The sequence below is a fragment of the Chiloscyllium punctatum genome, chromosome 52 (genome assembly GCF_047496795.1).
Source record: "Chiloscyllium punctatum isolate Juve2018m chromosome 52, sChiPun1.3, whole genome shotgun sequence".
NCBI classification, from domain to species: domain Eukaryota; kingdom Metazoa; phylum Chordata; class Chondrichthyes; order Orectolobiformes; family Hemiscylliidae; genus Chiloscyllium; species Chiloscyllium punctatum.
The window spans coordinates 18,186,646-18,204,507 of record NC_092790.1 but is presented as its reverse complement, the minus strand read 5'-3'; the positions used below and the strand labels follow the sequence as shown (position 1 = coordinate 18,204,507).

General features: G+C 45.6%; 1 protein-coding gene across 1 annotated transcript; it reads right to left on the bottom strand.

Moving 5' to 3' along the window:
* Positions 1-2,813: 2,813 nt before the first annotated feature.
* Positions 2,814-16,351, bottom strand: LOC140470972 (Fc receptor-like protein 5). Its single transcript, XM_072566889.1, has 9 exons — positions 15,980-16,351; positions 14,685-14,969; positions 13,494-13,793; positions 12,563-12,661; positions 11,617-11,647; positions 11,003-11,082; positions 8,774-8,833; positions 7,234-7,268; positions 2,814-5,225 (listed from the first exon to the last, which is right to left on the bottom strand). The coding sequence occupies exons 1-9, from the start codon at positions 16,224-16,226 to the stop codon at positions 5,106-5,108; spliced, it is 1,257 nt and encodes a 418-aa protein (XP_072422990.1). The 5' UTR covers positions 16,227-16,351; the 3' UTR covers positions 2,814-5,105.
* Between the last annotated feature and the right edge of the window lie 1,511 nt (positions 16,352-17,862).

The following is a 17,862-nucleotide window of genomic DNA, read 5'->3' as shown; positions in this document are numbered from 1 at the left end:
GTGAGAGAGCGTGTGAGACAGAATGTCTGTGTGAGAGTGTACGTGAGACAGAGAGAGTTGATGAGAGTAAGTGTGCGTGTGAGGGTCAGAGGGAGACTGTGGGTGGGAGGTAAGCGTGTGCGAGAGTATGTATTTGTGTGTGTGTGAGAGAGAGAGAGAACGTGTGTGTGAGTGAGAAAGAATCTATGTGTGTGTGTGAGACTGTGCGTGTGTGCATGGGTGAGAGAGATTGTGCGACAGAGAGAGAAACTGTGTGAGATGGGAGAGATAGTGGGTGAGAGACAGTATGTGTGAGTGCGAGAGAATGTGGATGAGAAACAGTGTGCGTATGCGAGAGTGAGTGTGAGAGAATGTGTGAGAGAGAGTGTGTGTAAGCCAGAGTGTGCGTGCGATTGTGTGGGAGCGTCTGTGTTTGTGTGGATGCGAGAGAATGTTTGAGACAGTGTGTGTGAGTGTGTGATAAATGTGTGTGTGAGAGTGTGTGAGACAGAGTGTGTGAGGGAGTATGTATGAGACAGAGTGAGCGAGTGTGTTTCAGATAGTGTGTGAGCGAGATTGAGTGCGAGAGAGAGTGTCTGTGTGAAAGAGTGAGTGCATGAGACACAGTGTGAGAGACAGAAAGAGACAGAGAGTTGATAAGAGTAAGCGTGTATGTGTGTGAGCGTGAGAGGAAAGGTGTGGGAGAGAGGAAAAAGTGTGTGAGTGAGAGAGAGAGAGTTTGTGTGTGAGAGAGACAGCGTGTGTGAGATGGTAGCGTTTGTGTGAGTGTGTAGTGTGCGTGAAGTGTCATACATTTCTACAGTATGGAAAAAGTCCATCTGGGCAATATATCAGTGACGCCCAGTTTTCACAATTTAAACTAACCCCATGTGTTTGTGTTTGATCCGTATCCTTCCATACCAATCCTATCTATGTACCGGCTTAGACGTTTCTGAAAGTACAAAACTGTACTCGCTTCCTTCACTACCTCCGGGAGCCTGTTCCAGACACTCAACACCCCTTGTGTGAAAAATTGCACCACAGGACTCTTTTGTATTTCTCCCCTCCCACCTTGCCGAAACCCTCATAAATTTGAAGCAGGTTTTGTAGGTGTGCACTTGTGATAGCAAGGCTATGTGCCAAGTGCTGGGGAAATGGAATAAGACAATAGTGACGTGGTTACTTGTGATTACTTACACGATGTACTGATGAACTTTTTTTCTGTGCTGTTGATTTCTACAACTTCCTGCCATTGACTCTTAACTGTCTTCTCGGGCAATTAGGAATGGGGGGAAATAAACGCTAATCCAGTCAGTAATGCCCACATCACATGAGCAAATGTAAAAAACAAGTGAATTGAATTGAGTTGATGGCCTCATTCTCGTGGTTACTAAGGATTTGGCCTTTGGAGTGATAGAGAAGGGAAAGCATAGAAGGAAGACCTTCAGCCCAATGCCTCTGTCCCTGACAGTTTTGAGTGACAGTTCAATCTTGACTGATCGATCTCTGCTTTGATTAATCTGAGTGAGCTCCTCCCCTGACAGTAACCGGCATGCTGGAAAATATGTAACCGACAGCCGGGCTAAGCTGACCTCTAAAGGCACCATGTGATGTGAGGCAGCTCAGTGTGGAAATGACGGTGGGTAATGTGACCAACCTGCTTCTCAGTCATGGGTTGGCCTGGTGGGTGTTGTGGGTGTGTGCACGCTACACAACGGTATTCCCATATTGTCTCCTTCACAGCCACAACGCCAAGGTGATGTGGAACAGGAATGTTATTTCTGTGTAAAGTTACCTCACCTGGCCGCAAAACCTTATAGACACATCACAAATAGACACTTATAGACACATCATCCTGCTCCCCTCCCATCCCACATTCAACAGGTTCGAACCCGGGTCCCTGACGCTGTATGGCAGCAGTGCTAACCATTGAGCTACTGTGCTGAACACAAATAGAGGATAGAGTGGGGTTTAGGGGAAAGGGGAGTGGGTAGAGCGGGGCTCAACAGAAATGGGAAGGTGATAGAGATAAGAGAAAAGGAAATGGGAGAGGACAATTAAGTGGGGGGGGCAAGGTTCAGAGGATGGTTTGTGAGGAGAAATGGGGGAGAAGAATAGAGCTGCGGGAGATTGAGGGGACATGGGGTGGAGAGCGATGGAGTGGGGGGGGATAAATTGTCCCCCTTCCCTGTTTCCTGTGCACCACGCTGTAGCCCCCTCCCCTGTTTGCCCTGTCACCGCCATATCCTCCTCCCCTGTTACCCTGGTCCCCACTTTATTTCCCTCCACTGCTCCGCCTGTCTCTCTACTCTATCTCCCACCCCGTGTCCCCTGATCAGTCACTCTATACCCCTCACACTTTCCCCTGCTCCCCACTCTATTTCTGCTCCACTGTTTCCCCTGCCCCCTCACTCTATCCAACCTCAATGTTTCCCCTGCCTCCCAGTCTATTCCCTCCCTTGTTTCTACTACCCCGCTCTATCCCCCTCTTGTTTCCCCTACCACTCCCACTCTATCCTCTTCCCCATTCCACAGCCCCCACTCTATTCCCTTCCCCATTTCCTCTGCCCGTCCAATTCTATGCCAGTTTCGTCTTTTCCATGCCCTCCCAACCCCCTCCACTCATTTCCACTTTCCCCAAACTTTTCACATTCTATCCCCCTTAAGCCCACACAGTTTTGTGGAAAGGTCACTTGACCTGAAACATTAACTCTGGTTTCTCTCCACAAATGCGACCAGACCTGCTGAGCTTTCAAGCATTTTTAGTTTTTTTTATTTATGATTTACCTCATTCTCAATTCTTTTGGTTTTCATTCTCTGATAATTATCTCACACCTCAACGACAGGATTCCACCAGTTTACCTCTATTTAATAAAGAAACTCTCCCAATATGTCATGTACAGGAATTTTGCTCATTACTGAATACAGAATCATTGTATACAAAAGCAAAGAACACAAAGGCAGATGCAGTTTAAAATGGATCGACTTGAGCTTGGCCAGTTGGGGAGCAAGAACAGGAAGGTGGATTATTATCCGAATGGCGATGGATTGGGAAAAGAGAATTGAGGACTGGAGTTGGGATGCCATTTTACGGCTGTTCAAGACATTGGCCAGTCCACATTTCGAGTATTGCATACAATTCCTTTCGCCCTGCTGTTATTAAATTGGAAAGGGTGCAGGAAAGTTTGACAAAGATGTTAGCAAGGTTCGTGGGTTTTAATAATAAGGGGAAACTGGAGAACCTGGGACGATTTTTTTTCCCTGGAGAGTCAGCGTCTGAGGAGTGGACCCTATAGAGGTTTATACAATCATAAGGGGCATACATAAGGTGAATAGTCAAGGTCTTTATCCCAGGGTAGGAAAGTGGAAATGAGGGCATGGATTTTAGATGATAGTAGAGAGATTTAAAGGAGACCTGAGGGGCAAATTTTCATGCAGTAGTTTTTGCATATATGGACCCAGCAGCTACAGGACAGGTACATGGACAGCAAAGGTTTCGAGGGATATTGGTCAAGTGCACGAAATTGGGGCTCTTTGAGTTTAGGAAGCCTGGTCAGCATGGATGAGTTAGGCTGAAGTGCCTGTTTCTCTGCTATATGACGCTATGACTCCATGACTAGGGGCATGCATCCTGTCCTTGCCAGCAATGCCCTACATCCTTTACCTGAATGAGGGACTGCAGTGATTAAAAACCGGTAACTCAGTCACTGTCTTTGCTCGCTCTAATGCTTAACAATTCATCAATACAGTCCTGCTGTTCCATTGAAAAACAAATGGCATCTATTGACCAGAACCTTCCGCCATCACACTGTTGTTGTCCCTGATGGTGTTTATCGGTTTGTAATCAGACCTGTACTGCTCCTTTCTTGATGGACAGCAGTTATCAGATCAGTACGAGTGCGGTGTTAAAATATTACATCATCAATAAAGCCTGCATTTACATCAGTCAGAGACCATATGTGGTGCCGTGGCAGTGTCCCTACCTCCGGACTGAGAGGCTAACTTTTCTTTTATTCCTGGGAGGAGGGCATTACTGGGTAGGTCAGTATTTACGGCCTATCCCTAATTGCCCAGAGGGCAGTTACAAATCAATCACATTGCTGTGTGCCGAGTCACATGTAGGCCTGACCAGGTAAGGATGGCAGTTTTTTTCCCTAAAGGACGTTAGTGAGCCAGATGGGTTTTACTGACAATTGATTCGCAGTCTCAGTCAGTCCTTCAAGTCAAATATTTTGTTGAATTTAAAATCCACCATCTTTTGTGGTGGGATTCAAATCCGGGTCCCCAGAATATTACTGGGGTCTCTGGATTAGCAGTCCACCGGTAACACCACCAGGCCAACGCTTCCCCATTCAAAGTTCAAGTCTGCTGCTCTGGATGTGTCTGATACCCCCGCCCCCTTCATCGTGGCATTCCCAAACATCTGCAGCGAGAGACATCCCATACATTCACACAATGGTTACAGAATCTCACAAAGCTGGGCCGATGCATCTGGCAGGGGTTTCGAATTGTTGAGAATTCTCTTCTCGATGGAGACTCCCTATCCACCATTCTTCCTCCATCCGGATCTTCAGTAGTTTGCAGCTCAGTGTCCATTCTTTCTGTGGGGCAAGAAGTTGCGAGTTCAAGTCGCAAGCTCCAGGACACTTTCACCCTGAAAAGTAACCACTAAAATTTCCTGATTTATGTCTTAGTATCTCCCACCTGTCAGAACCGTCTGATGATTTCTGTCCTAAATTATTCAGAGTGGGACATTCATGTGATTCATAGAAGGAGACAGATGATGCATTCCTCCCTGTAAACGTGGACCAAATGAACAGCTTAATTCTCAGATACGTACATGAGAGCGAAGGAGAGGCAGGTATTAAATATCCAAAGAAAACCAACAGCCAAAATAATTTTGTAAATTCAAACCCCAGCGAGGTCCAGAACAGATTGACGGTCACACTGACATGAAAGTAGCTTTCCCGGAAGAAAACAAGTTGAGTCAAAATGCCTTGTGAAACATGGTTTCCAACATAAAGTTAAGAAGTTAGTTATCTGTACACAGGAGGTACATTTATCGCTCCACCAGACGATGTACTGAATCGAACCAACACCCCCCAACCAATCTGACTTCTTGCTTCTTACTTCCGCGGAATGTTCATGTAAACGTTTCCATCCCCTCCGTCGTCATCCTGCGAGGGCTCGCTGAGGTTCAGTGTGGCGTATGTGATACAATAATCATCGGGGTCAGTCTTCGAATCCTGCAATGGAATGATATTGGAAGGAAATTGGAATCGAGTGGGAGCAAGAAGCTGAAGGGGAAGGAGAGATCAGTTGGGGTACAGTAGCAGGGAGTCTCAGAGGAAAATGGGAATCACCAGCAGGCAGTTCAAGGCCTGCAAGCTAGAAGTCTGGCGGCAAAGTGATACTGTCCCTATCTCTGAGCCAGGAGGGCAGGTTTCAAGTCCCGCCTGCTCCTGTGGTGTGCCATTTGGATATAGAAGCGAGAGGGTGATGTTGGAGTGTGACAGGACTTTGGTGAGCCGATTGTGTGCTGTTCCAACCTCTGCACTATCGTCAGGATGTGATACACTGGACGGGGTGCGGAGGAGATTCACCAGGATGTTGTCTGGGATGGAGCGTTTCACTGATGCAGTGAGGCTGGATAAGCACGGCCTGCTTTCTTTGGAGCAGAGTGGACGGAGGCGGTTTTGATTTTCTTTCCATTTACTTATAGAACGGCAGCATCATGGTTGGGTCCAGCATTTGTTGCCCTGTCTCCACTTGCTCTCCTGAGCCACTGTACTCCCAACTTCTGAAGGTTAACTCACAATTCACTTAGGGAGCGAATTCCAACATTTTCACACAGTGACACTGAAGGAACGGCTGATGTATTTCCAAAGGATGTTGAGTGGCTCAGAGTGGAGCTCAGGGTTGGTCTTCCCATCTGCTGTACTTGTCGTTCTAGGTGGAATTGTCTGTGGATTTGGAAGGTGATGTCTGAGGATGTTTGCTGACTTTCTGCAGTGTATCTTGTAGATGGTACACACTGCTGCTGCCAACTGGGTGCAAATGACAACGGACTGGCAAGTACTTAACGTCAATGTCAGTGATGTTGTAATAAAGTACGAAAGGGAACTGGAACATCAACACTAATATTGCCCCAATTTTGAAACTCACTTGTCTCTGGTCATTGGAAGTGGAATGCGGAACAGTGTGTAATCTACTCCATTGAGAAAGTGTTGCCGGTTATTTTCCACTGTGTTTAAAGGCAGACACAAAGCTGGGAGGGAGGAGGGCTGAGAAGGAGGATGCAGAGATGCATCAGTGTGATTTGGACAAGCTGAATGAGTGGACCAATGCACGACAGATGCAGGTTATTGTGGATCAGCGTGAGATTCCCCAACTGAGCGCAAAAACAGGGTGGTGAAATATAATCCGAATAGTGATGGCTTGGGAAAGGGTGAGGTGTAATAAGACTGGGTGTCCCTCATACACCAGTCACTGCAAGTGAACATTGCAGAAGCAACAGGTGGTAAATGGAATGTTGGCCTTCATAGTGAGAGGATCCGAAACCAGGAGCAGGGATGTCTTGCTGCACTTGCACCGAGTGAGACCACATTCTGGAGTACTGCCTGCGCAGTTTGGGGTCTCCTTACCTGAGGAAGAATGTTCTGACTATGGAGGGACTGCAGGGAAGATTTCCCAATGTGATCCCTAGGATGGTAGAACAGATGGATGGAGAGCGACTGTATTAATTTTGATAATATTCACAGCAGTTTAGAAGAATGACGGGGAATCTAATAGAATTGTAAGAGGACTAAACAGGGTAAACACAGGAAGGATGTTCCTGATGAACAGGAGGGAGTACAGAACCGTGACGTCACAGTCTGAAGGAGGTGGAGTAGGACTGAGATGGAGCATAATGCTTTCACATCGAGAGAGTGGGAGCCTGTGGACCTCTCTGCCACAGAAAGCAGTCTGGGCCAGAACACGGAATGTTGTTCAGGAAGGAGTTGGATAGAGTTCTTCGGGGCTAAAGGGAGAAAATGGGGAACAGTAGACTGAATTGGATGATGCTATTGAAGGGGGAGATTAGGTTGGAAGGGCTGAATGACCTACTCCTGCCCCTACATTTTATGGCATATTCTTCAGTTAGTCTGATAATAATCCACAGTTCATGTTTTACTCTGTGGATGCAAGATATAAATCTATCTGCACGTTCTGTGGCAATAGCCGTGGCCTATTTAGACATAAAATGTTACAAACCTTTTTCAAATCGGAGGAGAAAGCAATTCTTTTGCCTGAAAATAAAACAAAAAAAGATGAGAAGGATCTCTTTGCAGGCATTAGCGATTCGATCTGGACCCATTGAGCGCTAATCAACACTAAAGACAGAGCTGCATCTTGGGAAAGTGTAGCTGTGCTTCTGTCAATTTTTAAAAAAAAATCAAGTGCAACACTTTCTGAATTGTGTCCCTCTTAATCAATCCAGACATTTCAGAATATTGCATTTGGAAAAATCGGCTCTGTTGAAATCCAGCAATTGGTTTTCTGACCAATAAGAAGGTGTATCAGTTTTTACGATGCTTGTGAGTGCAACATCTTCGAGAGGCCGCCTTAATCTCGTCAGCCTTTGCGACACTGGCTCAGTACTTGTTCATAAAAGACAGGAGTGAAGTATTCAGGTTCCATACATTTGGGTTTTAACTGCTGTATGCTGCTAGTTCAGTGTGATTCAGCTGGCTGCATGGCTAGGTTTTGCAATGCATTATATGCCAACCTTTGCCACCAACATGGTTACAATTCCCACACCAGCTGAAGTTACCCTGAGGGACTCTCCTTCTGAACCTCTCCTCTCTCATGACGCACAATGACCGGCAAATTAATTTTGATGATCCTTCCACTTCTCTCTCTCTCTCTCGCTGTCGATTGAGAGGACAGGATAATGGCCTGGAAGAACACGACTTTTACTGCTCATGCCCCGAATGTGTTCTGAGAGACAGATTTCATTGTGAATAAGGGCAATTTCGGTTCAAATGTCCCTTATAGGCGTTGAGAAGCATCTGCATGATAATTGTAAGCTCAACTTTCTGAACAACAATAAGATTGATGATGCTTTTATATTCTCGGCTATCTCAAAACAGTGAGTGGCAGTATTTGGCAAATCGGCCTTGAGTATTATGTAACAAAAACAGGACTTGCTTTCTCTCTGTCCACAGATGCTGGCTGACCTTCTGAGTTTCTCCAGAAATGTCCGAATTTGTTTCAGCATCTACAATTCTTAGTTTTATGTGAAAATGATCTGTATCTGCCTGAGAGAAGAATAATGTACGTGTCGCACTGCCATTCTCACCCACAGAATCCCTCTCTAACTGCTCTGTGAGTTTGTTCTGGATCACTGACAACATATAAATCATCTCCGAATTCTTTGTCTCTGCACCATTTGTAGGAGAAGAAAGAGACAGACCACATCAGATTAGAACTTGCTTCTGATTGGCTGGTTTACTGACCAATCTTCGTAAGTGCTGGACATTTTTTTTGGCTCATGCTCCAATCCCTCACACTCCCGTCACTGCAAGCACCATGCTACTGCATTTCCCTGTTTGGAACTGGTCTCTCTCTCTTTCACTCATTCTCTCTCTCTCTCTCTCTCTCTCTCACGCACGCACACACACACACAGACACGTCCCTAGTAACTAGGATCGTGCTACTGTTGGAGATTCAATGATTCCACCCTCCCCCACCACCGACACTCCCTCCAATCCCATCTCACACAATCGTAGTACTGAAGCAAAGAGATCTTTACCGGGCTCTTTTCTCTTCTTGATGGTGACCTTTGAATAAATCAGATCTGCAGTGGTGTTTTCTACAAAGAAATAAAGTGCCACAAGAAACACATATCAAGCGGACAGCTTCACTATAAAAGGATCAATGATTCATAGATTAAATGAATGGATAGATTAAGTAGATAGATAGATAGATTAAGTAGATACATAGATAGATAGATAGATAGAGAGATAGATAGATAGATAGATAGATAGATAGATAGATAGATAGATAGATAGATAGATAGATAGATAGATAGATAGATAAATATATAAATAGATAGGAGAGAGATTGATAGACAAATATGTTTAGACTGAGATAGATCGGAGCTTGATTAGGAAGTGGGATGAAGGTTAAAGGGGAGAAAGGAGGAGGGTGAGGTTGAGGCACACATTTGCTCCAATTAAGGGAGAGAGGTGACTCGATAGGCAGAATTGCCTAAGTTTGCTCCTGGATCTTATGGTCTCGTGATCCTGTCTTGACAGGTAGACAGATAAACATGCATATAGAGACATTTCATTAGGAATCATTAAGTTAGCCAAGACCTCTCTAAAGACTACTGTAAGGGAAACGTTACAGTTTCTCCTCTTCATTATCAATTGATCGGGCGCTCGTGTGTCTGAGGAACCCGATTTTTGCACATAATCGCTCGTTGTATACAACGTCTGTTGAATTTCTCAACACTGGAGAACTCCGGCCTTCGTTTCCAATGTTACTTGAGATAAAATAAGCGTTATTAAGTCGAGAAAAGCACCCTAATTGAGATCCAATTACAGAATGTTAACAACAGTAGCCGTTTGGAAAAGAGATTGGTTGAAGATAAAGGTCTACAGCACAGAAAAAAAGCTGATTGAGTGTGTGCCAGTCAAAAACAAGCACCTCACTACTGTCTGATCCCATCTCCCCTGCACCTGACCTGTAGGTTTAGTATCACAAGTGCACATTTAAATTATTCTTCAATGAGGATTGCTGCCTCTCTCCCACCTTTAGAGGTAGTAGTTTCCAGACTTCCCACCACCTCTGGTATTTCCTCGCAAACCCCTCTGAATCTCTTGCTCCTTACGTCAATCTATGGTAGTCAAGGCGATGAAGAAGGCATATGGCATGCGTGAATTCATTAGACAGGGCATGGAGTATAAGAGTTGGCAATTTATCTTGCAGCTACATAAAATCCTTGTTAGGCCACAATTGGAGCATTGTGTACTGGTTTGTTCGCCACAATCCCAGTGGACGTGGATGCTTTAGAGAGAGTGCAGAGAAGGTTCACTAGGATGTTGCCAGCTCTCAAGGACATTGGCCATGAGGAAAGGTTAAAACATTATGATTGTGTTCATTGGAAAGACAGCAGCTGAGAGGAGACCTGATGGAAGCCTCCAAAATTATGAGAGGCACATAGGGTAATTTGTCAGAGGCTTTTTCCCAGGGTTGATGTTTTAATTTACAATGGGGCACAGATTCAAGGTGAGGGGGAGGGGTGTAATTTAAGGGAGATGTGCGAGGGAAACTTTTCATGCAGTGCGTGGTCGGAACCTGAAAAGCATTGCCAGAAGTAATGGTGGAAGCAGGCACGTTTAACAGGTGTCTGGGTGGTCACAAGAACATGGTGGGAATAGTGGGCTAAAGACCAAATAAAGCCATGAACTGTGTTTATGTTTTGAGTTTGGTTAGGACATGATGACCAGCACAGGCTTGGAGGGCCAAAGGGCCTGTTCCTTTCCTGTACTTTCCTTTTATTCATTTCTTTTCCATGGCCCCCATTGGTCCTTCCATCGAGAAGGAAATGTTTCTTCCTGTTTACCTTTTCTAAGCTCGTCATCATTTTGTACATCCCAAACAAGAAGCAGTTGGCAACTTTGGGGGTTAAAGGAATTGAAGCGTACGGCGGAGAAAGCAGGGAACCAGGGACTGAGTTGGATGTTGAGCTGCGTTCCCTTCAATCCGGCAGGGCAGGCTAGAAAGACCTATTCCTAGTTTCTGTGGGAACCGGAGGTTGAGTTAAATGGTCAGCCATGATTATAATGAAAGGCGGGCAAGCTAGAAGGGCTGAATGGCCTCCTCCTGTTCATAACTTTCTTCACCCCTTCAGCCACCGCAGCTCCATGGAAATCGGCCATCTGATGGCTCGGATGTTTATCCAGAATTTCTACCAGGTTACAGTGCACTGTCACTGTGTGGGGCTCTTTAATCACACCGATACAATGGCACTCACCAGCATTGTGTGCTGCTCCAACTACGGCATACTCCAGGTTGCTGTCTGCTGGCGCTTCACCAGAAGGTTGGGATCCAGTTCTAGTAGTAAGGGGAACAAAAGGAAGTCATCATTTCGAACACAAAGCTTTCAACACATGTTCAACTTCAACAAAACGGCAAGGCTATCAAACAAAATACAAAACCCAGCGAGATCTGGTATTGCCTGGCCCCATGTCTCTGGCTTCCATCCGAGCATGGAGTTTTCTCACCCTCAATGTGCTGCCTAATTCTCCATCTTGTTTTCACTAATGTCCTTTGGAGAAGGTAATCCGCCGTCCATACCTGGACTGGGCCTACATGCGACTCCATACCGTGGTTAAATGTAACTGCCCTCTGGGGCATTTAGGGATGGACAACAAATGCAGTCTTAGCCAGTGATAGCATCATCCCCGTGAAAGCTGTCTGGGACCTTCCTGGAGTATGGTTTGCTGGTTTGTCGATAAGATGCATGTCAAAACAATGCAGTCATATCGAAGCTCCTCTACGACTTCTTCATTTCTGTCGTCTCTCCCTGATTGAGAGGAATCGGGATAAACAATGGCAAATATAAAAACTGTAGTTTCAGTCACTTACCTCCTGGGCTGTGACACAGTTGACGAATTGCCTGCAGGGAAAGAGAGAATATTCTCAGCATCATTTACAGTAGCTCTGCACTGTCACAGACAGGAGTTGCCGAAGTGTTATCTCAGTCATAAACAGGGAACAGACATATCGATAGATGATAATTGTCAAACCTGTCTTAATGCATTAAACAGCTGAACAGTAAACAGCTGCATAGGTTTAGGGTGATTGGTAGGGCTAGGGTGAGGGCTAGGAGACTGATAACGGTTAAGGTTAGTGTAGGGCGTTTTGTTGAGTGTCACGGTTAGAGTTATGTTAAGAGTTAGGTTTAAGGTTTAGTGTTAGAGTCAGGGTTAGGTTCAGGATTAGGGCTAGGGGTAGAGTTAGGGTTAGGATTAGAGTTAGCTGTTTCATTAGGGCCAAAGTTAGAGTTTGGGTTAATTTTATGATTGAGTCACGTTTACGTTTAAGGTCAGAGTTTGTGTTAGAGACGTGTTTGAGTTTATGGTTAAGTTTAGCTCGGTTGACGTTTAAGGTTAAGCTTCGGGCTATGAATTAATTTACGGAAGAGATAGACAATGTTTTAACAAGTCATAGTTTAAAGAGGGTGAGGCAGGAAAGTTAAGTTAATACAGATGCATTTCATTAAAAAGCAGAGCAAGATCCTAAGGGGCTGAATGTGCTCCTCCTGTCATGGTCTTTCATCTCTCTTCCTCTCTCAGGTGCTCTGACACAGGGTGGTAGGGGTTGGTGGGTCACAGTTAACCGATCCAGCAGGCTAACTTTGTGAGTACTCTCCCTCCCGACTGTCTGGAACACGGCGTACATCAGTTCCCGACCCACCACCTCCTTCCCCCGGCTCCCCCCTGTCCAGCTGTAAGGTTACATTGTGGTGGGGATGGCAGTATCATAGTGTGGGGATGTGGAACAAATCTCATTCCCATGGGATGTTACAGACCTGTGGCCCTCCGTTGGATGTAGCACCTCAACACAATCAGGCCAGCCAACAGCAGAAGTGGGAGGAGTGACATCACGATTTCCTTGGAATAACTCCGAGCTGGAATCCAACAAGAATATTCAGCTCACGTTAACAAATTCACCAGGAAGTTTTATCACATCATCTCTGTGTGATGTACACAGTTAACATCAAACTGACCAACACCCACAGATGTTAACTCCATGCCTCCATGGAGGTATCAAGAGCCTCGCAGTGTGACAGAAATTGCCCCACTGAACAGCTTACACCAATCCCACTTTCCACACTAACCTACCCCCCCCGACAGCCTTCAATATTATGACATTTCAAGTGCCGATCCAAGTAATTTGTAAAGGTTGGAAGTTTCCCTGCCAGGCAGTATATTCCATCTCCCTCCAAACTTTCGGTGAAATAATCCTCAAATCCCCCTTTAATCCTCCTATCCTTCACTTTAAAATGACCTCTCCACCCCAGCCCTTGTTCCTGACCCATTGAATATGGAAAACACCTGTTTCCCCTTTGCCTAGTCCCTTCCCCTCACAATCTGACACATCTCTATTGGGTTCCCCTCTCAGCATTTACTCTTCTATTGAAAATATTACAAGATTATCCAGCCTCCCTCTCCTCATCGCTAAAATCCAAGGAACATCCTGGTAAATCTCTGTATGCTGCCCTCTCCATGGGGCTTCCAATTCCAGATTTTTTATCGCATTCAAATTCCATCATCTGGTATAGGTGGGATATCAGGAACACCACACACAACCAATTTGGATCAATAACCTATTGGATCAATGCCACCCAGCTATCACCTCCCCAATTGAAATGGTGAACAGTTTCTGATTGGCACAAACCGGATGGAGTGAATGGCCTTTCCCTGTGCTCTGTCTATGTTCAATCTGAGTGCCACTGTTACCTCGCAGTGTGAATTCGATGCAGTCGCTGGTCACATTAAAAATGGTGTTGGTTCCATTGTTGATTGCTGCACAGTGATACCTCCCAACATTATCTCTCTGGAATGAATGAATAACCAGCTCCCCACCATCGGCAGTCACATGGTAGCTTGCACTGCCGTTTCTTAGCAGCATGTTGTCATGGTACCAAAGGAACTGGGGCTCTGTGCCTTCCCTCACCCGGCATTGGAGAACAAGGCGGTCCCCAGACTGTATCTCAGTCCCATTAATGAAGTAAATCAGCACAGCATCTGTGACAGGAACTGAGGAGAAAACACACCGAGATCAAAAAGCATGGAGTTTACTCATTGATTCAGATCGTCAGTGGGAATCAGTTTGACACAATGATTTTAAAAGAGAGTTAAGGAATTCGATATATTCAAAACTAATGTAATGGATGAATGTTATTAAACTGGAGAGAATACTGAAAAAAAAATTACAAGGATGTTGCAAGGATTCAACACTCTGAGTTTTAGGGAGAGGCTGGATAAGCTAAGCCTTTCAGTTTTCAAGCATAGGAGACTGAGGGGAGGTCTCAAAGAAATGCATCAGATTATGAGAAGCGTAATTGGGGTGAATGCACTCAGTCTGTTTCCCAGCGTTGTGGAGTCGAGGACTCGAGGACAATAGTTTAAGGTTCGACAGGAAAGATTAAAAGGGAAACCTGAAGGACAACTCTTTTACACATTGGATGTAACGCATATGGAATGAGCTGCTGTGGAAGTGGTTGGAGAGGGGACATCAACAACATTTAAAAGTCGCTTGGCCAAGTGCATGGGTAGGAGTGGTTGAGAAGGATATTGGACCAAGTGCAGGGACATTGGGTTGTGCCGCTTTTGTTTCAAAAACTGTGATGTTGGAAAAGCATAGTTGACGTTTCGAGCATAAGCTCTTCATCACATTCCTGAGGAAAAGCTTATGCCCAAAACGTTGACTTCCCTCCTGCACTAGTGCTGCATAACGAGCTGTGCTTTTCCTGCACCATACCTTTTGACTCTGATCTCCAGCAACTGCAGCTCTCTCTCTCTTTCAGTTGCTTTAACCTAAGGTGCGATGTTCAGCAACGAAGCAGCAGCTTTGAGTTGGCCTCAGCAGCAGTATTCCCTGAACTGATGGTTCAGTTACTCTTTGGGAGAGAGTCCTTGTGAACTCACCTATCACTGCGATCTCAATGTCTTCACTGTGCTGAGGGCCTGTCACCTCATTTCTCACTGAGCAATGGTAAAGCCCTTTGTCCCTCCTGCTGATAGGTCCAATGTTGTAAACAAGCTCAGTGCTGTTGGAAAGCTCCCAGTACAGTTCCACACTCGAGCTGTTGTAGAATTGGTAATAAATTGGCAGAGAACCATTGGAGACTGAACAGATTAAGGATCCTGTGTCTCCTTCGATTAGATACTTTCCAGGTTGAATTATTAGTTCCGGTTTTGACACTGGAATTCCTGTAATCATAGACAAAAGATAGATCATTGTATTTGGCGGAGTTAATTGCAAACTCAACTATGAACATCATCACAATCATACACAAAAAAACGCATATCCTTTTGTTTTTGTTCATTGATTGGATGTGGGTGTCCCGGGGTAGAATGTGGTAGAAATGAAGTCTTACAACGTTTATACATACTGCACCGACAGATGACATGAAGCATGCCATATGGCTTCTTTACCACGTTATCCATTTGTGTTGCCACTTTCAGGGAACTATGGACTTGCACCCCAAGATCCCTCTGTATAGCAATGCTCCCAAGGGTCCTGTCATTTATTGTACATTTTACTCTCGCATTTCACCTCCCAAAAATGCATCAGCTCACATTAGCCTGGATTAAAATCCATCTACGATTTCTGTGCCCAACATTTAGGCTGATCTATATTCTTTGACAATTCTCCTTACTGTCCACAGCACCACTGAATTTCATGGCATCTGCAAATTTACTAATTAGACACGGCCAGCACAAGAAGAATGTTATTGATAATTGAGAGACACCGAGGGGTTACAGTCTAAAGGAGATGGAATAGGACTGAGATGGGGACGAATGCCTTCACCGAGATAGTTAGGAGCCTGTGAAATTCTCTGACAAAAGACATGGTTGGGGTCGGGACAGTGAATGTTGTTCAAGAAGGAGGTAAATAGAAATCTTCGGGCCTAAAGGAAGAGAGCAAGTGGACAGGGGACTGTGTTGGAAGATCAGCCACAATCCTAGTGAAAAGACCGGATGGCCTAGTGCCGTTTACGTGTTTCCATAATTTTCTGGTCAGTGAATTCCACAGCCTCCTCACTCTCTGTGTGAAGACATTTCTCCCCATCTCAGTCCTAAACGGTCCACCCAATACCTTGTGATCTTTGTGTCTAGTTCTCCAATATATGTCGGTGAGATATAGGGAGTGATGATAAATTGTCTCTGTTCTGAGTTCTGTAACAGTTAAGAAACGGACAATGATAAATGATACTTACGCCTGATGGATAAATAAAGCTGATTACTCCGTTTCCACACCTTCCCGTCTGTGACTTTACAATGGTAAGTACCCGAGTCTGTCGGACGAGCTGACTCAGAGATGTAATCACTGTGGACAGATGGAGACTGGAGAAGGATCCCATTTCTGTAAAAGCTGAACCGCAAGGAAGCTTGGGAGGGATTCGCTTCAACCCAGCACACCAGTTTAACCCTTTGGCCGTCAAACAGCTGTCCCTCAGGACGCATGATCAATATAGGGACAGCGAACGCCTCTGAAAAGCAGAAGGACACCTTTCTGTTTGAGCCTGTAGAGTGTTTGGGCTTGGGTAAGCTCAGTGATCAGAACAAGAGCAAGAAAATCGCGAGGCGGGACCAGTGCGGGGGATTCCTAACAATCCTTCAATGTCAATCAAGAATGTCACCATCGTGCTAACTCCAGGTCAGATTTGGTGATGATCGTGATCGCATTTGGAATAAATAAATACAACCTCAGCGAGAGTATTTTATCCGGTTCTGGAATCCACATTCTCGGAGGGACAGGATAGCACTGGGAGAGAGTGCAGAAGGAGATTTAACAGGATGTTGCCTTGGTGCTGTAGAGCTTCAGGATGGAGAGAGACTGGATAGACTGGGATTGTTTTCTTTAGCGCAGAGGAAATTGAGTCCGGGTGGAGGTCATGATGGTGATGCATAAAATGGTGAGGGGTCTAGATAGGGTATACAGGAGGAAACCTTTACGAATTGGTGGAGGGAGGGGGACATCGACTGAAGGTCAGGGACAGATGGTTTAGAAGGGATGAGAGGGAACGCATGTTCACTCAGAATATCTGGAACTCACTGCCTGTTAGGGCAGGAAAGGCAGAAACCCCCAACACATTGAAGAGTGTTTGGATGTGCACTCATGAGGCCAAGGCTCTGGTGCCACGTGCTGGGAAAATAGCGATTAGAGAATAGTGAGGTGGCTGTTTCTGACTCGATGGGTCGAAGGGCCTTTAATTTGCGCTGGGGATAATGACACATAGTTACGTTTAATGGAAATGTGAATGCTGTCACTCCTCTTCCTCAGACTGTGAACCGTCTCGATTGCTTCACAGGCGTAATTCCCCGAAACGTTTACAGTCGCTGCGTTGATAGTGTACATGCTGTCATGACCAGGCACGGCCTCTCGGGCGGCGCCGTCTCTGTAAAATGAGTAGTGAAGGTGGACGGAGGGTTGTGCCACCGGGACAGTGCACGTCAGCGTGACCGGGAGGCCCTCGAAGACTTCAGGCGCCGGTTCCACCCTCAGCACGGGCTTGGCGAAGCGTTCTGGAATGTAACACACAATTGGGACTCATTAATCTACTGTTATTATCACAGAGCGAAAGAATAAGATGTTGGAACAAAAGAAGACCATTCACCTCATTGAGTCTGCTCCATCATTCAATGAGTTCATGCCTGATGCGATCATCCTCAAGTCCACTTTCCTGCTTTTTGTTCCACGTAATCGCCCTAATTTAAAAATCTCTGTCTCTCAGTCTTGAATATACTCAACAACCCAGCCAGGAAAGCCCTCTGCTCCAAAGAATTCCACAGATTCACTCCCTTCAGAGAGAAGAAGTTCCATCTCATCTCTGACTTCAATGGGAGGTCACCAACCCCGCCCCCTATTAATCTGAGACAATGCCCCTCAGTTCCCAGACTCTCCCACTCAGCGGGAAACCATGTCTCTCTGTCAACTCCTGTCAACTCACTTTAAAAATCTTCAATAAATCTCTCATTCTTCCAGACTCCACTGAGGACAGACCCAAACCATTCCGCCTTTCCATTAACAAATAGTCCCTCCATAAGAGGGATTAGCTGTTTGAACTTCCTCTGTACAGCCTCCAATGCCCAGCCTGCC